The sequence below is a fragment of the Marmota marmota genome, unplaced genomic scaffold (assembly GCF_001458135.2).
Source record: "Marmota marmota marmota unplaced genomic scaffold, marMar, whole genome shotgun sequence".
Lineage (NCBI taxonomy): Eukaryota > Metazoa > Chordata > Mammalia > Rodentia > Sciuridae > Marmota > Marmota marmota.
In genome coordinates, this window is record NW_026000005.1 from 47,198,302 (window position 1) to 47,204,709 (window position 6,408).

A 6,408-nucleotide genomic window follows, 5' to 3' on the forward strand; every position below is an offset into this window, starting at 1 on the left:
ACCCCCGCCTCAGCACCGCAGCAACAGCCCCTGTCGCGGTCCCCGCCTACCGAAGATGGAGCTGCCCCGCAGCGTGTAGCCCCCAAAGGAGAAGACGTGGGAGTGGTCGGCGGTGACGAGGGTCAGCGTGTCCTGGTCGCTGGTGAGCTGGCCGGCCTTGTCGATGGCAGAGTCGAACATGACCGCCTCGGTCAGAGCCAGGAAAGCGGTTCCCGCGTGGTGCCCGTGGTCTATGCGGCCGCCTGCAGGAGCCAGTGGGAGGGGCGTGAAGCTCGGCCCCGCCCCGCCCTCCCTGCTGCCCACGTGCCTCGCCCACCTTCCACGAAGAGGTAGAAGCCGCGGGGGTTCCTGCTCAGCAGACCCAGGGCCACCTCTGTCATCTCCACCAGGGAGGGGTCCTGCTCTGGCGCCCGGTAGATTTCGTATTTTAGGTGTCGAGGCTCGAAGAGGCCTGGGGGACAAGGGACCCAGTGATGAGGGGCTGGCTGGGGAGGGGAGGGTGATGGCCACAGGCACACAAGCTCCAGTGGGGCCACCTGAGGGGTGCCAGGTCAGGAAGTGGGGGTCATTACCCATGAGGTGCGTCACTGCTGGGTCCTGGGACACCTGAATGAGCTGCTGGCGGTTCCACACATACCGAGCCCCCTGGAGGGACAGAGCCCACACTCAGCCCACATCCCTAGACCTGCGGCCCTGCCCTGGTCCCGGCCCTGTGAGCCCCATCACCTGGTGCTTTGCCAGCCATTCCTGCACCAGGTCGCGTCCATCCAGCCTGGTTCCATTCTGGGTGGTGTCACTTGGGTACTCGGGGTCTGGGGTGCCCTTGGGAAACATGAACTTTCTGCCCCCGCCGAGGATCACCTGTAGTCAGAGACCCAGGACAGGTGGCCTTGGGGCCTGAGGGGCCTCCAGCCCCCTGGTCACAGACAGCCCCCTGCTGCCCATCAGGTTGTGGGAAGGACTGTTCTGGGTACTCCATTGAACCCCAAGAGGCCAGGGCAGGCCACAGGGTTCAGATGGTTGGAGGCGTGGGACTCCAGCCAGTTTTCAGGCCTGCCCTTTGGTCACACCACTCCCCTTTGCCCTTTGTGCTCACGTCAATGTCCATATTGGAGACGAGCTGCGTGGCGATGTCCTGGCAGCCCTCCTGCAGCGCCGAGGCTGGCATGTCTGCATCTGAGTACCAGTTGCGGTTCACCGTGTGTGCATATGTGCCAGCTGGCGAGGCATGCTGCACTGTGGTGGTGGTCACCACTCCCACGGACTTCCCTGGAGGTGGCAGAGGTCAGGGTGGGCCACACAAGCCTTCTGGCCTACCCTGGTTCTCACTGGCAGCCCCATACCTACCTGCTTGCTTGGCCCAGTACATCACAGACATGACCTCGTTGCCTCGTGTTGTGTTGCACTGGTCAAAGCGGGCAGCTGCACTCAAACCAATGGTCTTGTAGTTGGCCTTGACCCCACACAGGAAGGCTGTGGCGGTGCCAGCGCTGTCTGGCACCTGTCTGTCCACGTTGTATGTCTGGGGACAGAGACACTCTCCTCTGTGTAACCTTACTCCTTGGCCTAGGCCTGGGGTGGTCCTCACTGCCCTGGACCCCAAACTAGGCCCCATCTCTCCTGGGTCCTTCCCCTGCCACAGCCCCCCAGCCCCTGCTCAGAGTCCTCACCTTGGATAGAGCCATATATGGGAAGTGGTCCATGGCCAGGGGTGTCTCCGGCCCCAGCTTGCGGTGCCTCTGTCCCTTTAAGATCCGGGTGGCTGTCACCGTGGGCACGCCCATCCCTGAAGGAACAGATCCCCATCAGACCTGATCCCTAGGGCTGGTCTGGACCCAGCATTGGCCCTGGGTTCAAGGCCTGTGAGCACCACGGGGTGGACCAGCATGGCGCACTCACCGTCTCCCAGGAAGATGATGAGGTTCTTGGCTGAGGTCTGAATGGGCTTCAGCTTCTTGGCGGCATCCAGGGCCTCGGCGGCCTTCAGGTTCCAGAAGGCTGGATTCTCCTCCTCCACTGGCCAAGGGGAGAGTGCAGCTAGGTCAGCCTGGGGGCTGGCCTGTGGGGCAGGGAGAGGGGCTGGGGGAGCCTCGTACCTGGGATGACACCATGGGCCAGCTGTAGCCTCAGGCCCAGCAGCAGCAGCAGCAGCACCCGGGCTCCCTGCATGTCTGCGGGCTGGTGGTCGGTGTAGGCTGGGACACCTAGGTACCAGCTACAGAGCAGGCTGTCTGTGTAGAAGTCAGAAGACAATTTGCCCTTTTAAAGCCTTCTTGTCTCTCTCCCACCCTAATCTCCTGCCCCTGTGCTGTGAAAGGCAAACCTGGATAGTGTCAGGGTGTGGCTGAGCTAGCCTGGGGCAGGAGCTGACAGGCAGCTCTCATTTTGGGCCCCAGGTGTCTCTTCCTTGTAGGGTGGGAGTGGAGGCCGCTTCCCTCTGGGCAAGGAGCTTGGCTTTTGGCCTGGACTACCACCCCTCTGCCCATGCTGCCCTGTGGGACTCAGCACTCCTTTGTCCCCGAGACCCAGCTGGGCCAGGCCTGTTCTGGGTGCTGAAGGGGGGCAAGGCTGGGGGCAGATCACCTGGGCCACAGGCCTGGTTTTGGCTTCCTGATGCCACCAGCCCCATAGATACAATAAATGATGCTGGAAGGGTGGCCTGGCTTCCTGGCCACTCCATCGTGTCTTTGCATGTTTGACTTGGGCAGGTGGGCCTTCAGGAAATTGTTCCCAGGGTGACTATGTGTGGGCATGGGTGGGGTTGGTGGAACCTCATTTCTGGGCCTTGCCATTATGGCTTTGGGTCAGCAGGTGTGTTTGCTTGGGTGTCCACACCTTTGCTTGGGGCAGCAGGTGGGTATGGGGTCAATCCACAGGCCAACCAGGCATGGGCTAATCTTCTGAACATTGGGCAGGCTCTTGCCCTTGAAGTTGACCCCAGTTTCCCTTGGACAGGTAGAAGGGTCCCTGAGGTGAGTCTGTTTTCAGAGGCCCTAGGCACACCCAGAGATGTAGCCTCGGATGAGGACCTAGGAGGTTTCTGAAGCCTCAAGCTGGGTTCAAAAGTATTTCTCAATCCAGCAATCCCACTTTTGCATGTTGTGTGAAGGAATTAGAAGCAGGGACTCAGATTTCTGTACACCAGGTTCAGAGTAGCATGGTTCCCAGTAGCCAAGAAGCAGGTCTCATTACTGAATGAATGTAGAAGCCAAATGTGGGCCATGCCCTTCATGGAATATCATTCAGCCTCAAAAAATGAAGGAGGGCTGGGGCCGTAGCTCAGTGGCAGAGCGCTTCCTTGCACATGTGAGGCACTGGGTTCGATCCTCAGCACCACATAAAAACTAAAAAAATTTTAAAAATAAAGAAACAAAACTATTTTTAAAAATGAAGGAAAGCCTGCAGCAGGCTGGGAGGGGGAACCCGAGGGCTGTACCCCTGGTGAAGGGCCAGCCTCAAAGTTTGCACTCAGATGGGGTTCCCAGTGGAGTGAGATTCCTGGAGACAAGGGGAACTGGGGTAGCTGAATGGGGACAGGCCTCAGCTTCCAAGACTAGAAAGTTCTGAGGAGTTACCCAACCCCGGGAATGCACCTCACAGTACTGAACTTAAAAATGGAGAAGTTTATTTATTTATTTATTTATTTTTCTGGGCTTGTAACAGGGGTTCACTTGATGCTTTGACTATATCCCTTGTGTCCTTGAAACTTACATGATTTTTTTTCTTTTTTCCATTCTTCTTTTCCCTAAGCTTCTCTTCCCTGATCTTCTCCTTTCTGATCTCTCCTCCCTAATCTCATTTTTTCTGAATCACCTCTGCAAAAACCCCTGTTCCTGTGGCTAGGCAGAATCACAGCCTTTGGGACAGGAGTCCCCTGTGTTTCTCCTTTGCTAGCAAAGCAATGAACCTTCTTTTTGCTTTTTCTCAAAACCTTGTCTTCGTTATTGGATTGGCCTCAAGGACTGAGCTTTTGGTAACAGGCTGGGAATCCACCCCAGGGCCTGTGGCAATGCTAGGTGAGTGTTCTGTGTTGAGCTTCATTCCAGCCTCTAAGGTGCTAAATTTCATGTTCTGTGTTTTTACCACAGTTTAAAATGTTTCCAAAGGAAAAAAATCCATCCTCTCGCTCTGTGTAATGCACCTGCCTGCAGCGGCCTCCTTCCTCCTCCCATCAGGTCTAACCACCTGAGCCACAGGCCTGTCTCACTGGCTGTCCCCTCCGCCCCCACATGCCCTCTGCCTCCTGTGAACCAGTTTTCCAAGAAGCTGCATCTCCATTAAAGGACTGCAGGCTGCTTGTCCATGGCTGGGCCACGTGACCCTGAAAGGTGGCCTGTTGGAGGGCGAAGCAGAGATTATCTTGGGCATTCTTCAGCCTTTGAATATCTGTTTACCTTAATTTTGTATTGTTTTTGTTTTGGAGACTGAATGAAATGGTGCTATACCACTGACCTACATCCCTAGTCCTTTTTTTTTTTTTTTTTGGACAGGGTCTCATGAAGCTGCCCAGTCTGGCCTCGAGCCTGCAGTCCTGCCTCAGCCTCCTGAGTTGCTGAGATTACAGGCCTGTGCCAACCGCGGCGCCTGGCCTAACATTCTCATAAGCATCCCAAGTGCATTGGAATGGATCCCTAAGCTGATGGAGCTCCAGCCTTCCCCAGCCCTAACACTAAGATGCTGTAATGCCCTTCACCTGTAACAGGGGTCCACTTTATGCTTTCAATGTAGCCCTTGCTGCTCTGTCACTTGCTCCTCCCTAATCTCTCCCCCTCCCCATTCTCATGGGGAAACAGGATTACCATTCTTTCCCATCCTAGGCACAGATTTATCTGTCCTGAGTACATACCCACCACAGGAAAGAAAGAATCCAGACTTTGGGGTTGGTATCAGAAGATCTCAGAAAGGACTATCTCCCAAATTACCAAGTGAATTACTCCAACAGAGAACACAAGGAATGCTGTAAGCCTCTTTAAATGCCCCCTGTTCCTGCTCATGGGGAGAGCCACAGTCTCTGGGACAGGACCCTGTGTTTCTCCTTTGCTAGCAAAGTAGTACACCTTCTTTTTCCTTCTTACCAAAATCATGTCCTTGATATTGGATTGGCAACAGGGACAAGGACCAACTTTCAGCAATAAACCTAGAGAAGAGATTCCCCATCTACCTGATATTCCTATCAAAGTACTTGGTAAATGTTTTTAATTATGACTTTCTTTTTTTTCCTGTGGCCTTAATGAGAAACTGATTTGACTCCATTTTTGAAAAACCAGCCTGTAACCTCAGAGTAGGGCCTGTGGGTGAGGGGGATCCTTATCCTAGGAAAACTGTTCCTAGGCGCATAAGCTACCCCATGAGTCATTTGTCTGTACCAGATGTCCTTGACTCAGCAAATGCAAGTTCCTGAAAAGACCAAAAAAATGACTGAGGCCTAATTCAGACCATAGCAACAACCAATCGGAGTGAGTCAGGGAAGACACAGGAAATACCAGGCGACCCTCCCAGTGGTTTTAGGCCACCCTGCAGTTTAGCATCTACACTCTTGCAACCCCTAGCGGCCTAAACCAATCCACCACTTGAACTAACCCAATCATGCTTACCCGACTTGTTCCCGCCAATGAATGTGCTAATCACTGTTAAGGGTTGGTTTGATTTTCCCCGTGGTGTGAAATGATTAACTGTGTGATGTTGTGACCCATAGAGTATCGCCACAAAAACTATAAATCCTCAGGACTCATTCCTCTGGACCGCTGCGTGGGAAATGGTTGTGAGTCCAGGTTCGAGAGCTTGCAATAAAGACTCTGTGATTGCATGGGATTCGGCTCCTGGAAGGTCTACTGGGGTCCCACGAATCTGGCATTACACTAAGAGTTCATGAACTTCTTCCACATAGCTGTCATGGATAACTTGAGTCCATTTTCTGGGCCCCTGGTTGCTCATTTGTTTCAGAATAATTTATTTTCTTATTCTTCAAAGTGGAATCATTATTTCAGGCCAACATGCCCTCAGGCAGAGTCTCCCTGGGTCCTCCCATCATGACTCCTCCTCTTTTTTGGCTGCTCTCTGATGGTGGGAGAAAGAAAGTCCCCTCTCTCAGGCTCCCTGCCTCCTGCCATCATTGTTTATGAAAAACCAGCCTCTATCTCAGAGCAAAGCCTGTCCAAGGAAGGGACATCACCTTTGTCCTTGAAAAGACCCACAGAGCACTCCTAGGCACATTCCCACCCTGAGAAGTTGTTTATCTACAAATAACAGGAGAGATCTGCTGCACCAGGTGTCCCTGACTCAGTCAGGCTAGGTGGAGACCCATAGTAACCCCCTAGCAGCCACCAATCAGCATGAGACAGGGAAATACCTGGGATGCCAGATGACCCTCCCAGTAGTTTATGGTGGTTGATAACGTGTTGGGAAACC

At 54.0% G+C, this 6,408-nt stretch overlaps 2 protein-coding genes and 1 long non-coding RNA gene across 4 annotated transcripts in view; 2 read left to right on the forward strand and 1 right to left on the reverse strand.

Annotated features, from left to right (window-relative positions):
• Alpi (alkaline phosphatase, intestinal) overlaps positions 1–6,408 on the forward strand; it is a 57,121-nt gene that overhangs the window by 18,823 nt on the left and 31,890 nt on the right. The gene's annotated exons all lie outside the window — the stretch shown is intronic.
• LOC107138793 (intestinal-type alkaline phosphatase-like) lies at positions 8–2,520 on the reverse strand. Of its 2 annotated transcripts, XM_048808740.1 has the most exons (10): positions 2,324–2,520; positions 2,097–2,231; positions 1,900–2,016; positions 1,671–1,786; positions 1,348–1,522; positions 1,097–1,269; positions 727–861; positions 573–645; positions 317–451; positions 8–242 (listed from the first exon to the last, which is right to left on the reverse strand). In XM_048808740.1, the coding sequence occupies exons 2-10, from the start codon at positions 2,167–2,169 to the stop codon at positions 10–12; spliced, it is 1,230 nt and encodes a 409-aa protein (XP_048664697.1). In that variant the 5' UTR covers positions 2,170–2,231; positions 2,324–2,520; the 3' UTR covers positions 8–9. The 2 variants fall into 2 exon arrangements, with proteins under 2 accessions (XP_048664697.1, XP_015337041.1); XM_015481555.2 differs by having other exon boundaries at positions 2,097–2,520.
• On the forward strand, positions 1,177–4,457 carry LOC125618294. Its single transcript, XR_007349542.1, has 2 exons — positions 1,177–2,041; positions 4,089–4,457. It is a non-coding gene; the product is annotated as an uncharacterized LOC125618294 (long non-coding RNA).

Excerpts from the sequence above, each read along its gene's own strand:
- LOC107138793 (XM_048808740.1), bottom strand. The coding sequence starts at position 2,169 with ATGCAGGGAGCCCGGGTGCTGCTGCTGCTGCTGCTGGGCCTGAGGCTA. Across the intron at positions 1,787-1,899 it reads CATCATCTTCCTGGGAGACG|GGATGGGCGTGCCCACGGTG; the intron begins GTGAGTGCGCCA and ends CTGTTCCTTCAG. Across the intron at positions 243-316 it reads CTTCTACCTCTTCGTGGAAG|GCGGCCGCATAGACCACGGG; the intron begins GTGGGCGAGGCA and ends TGGCTCCTGCAG.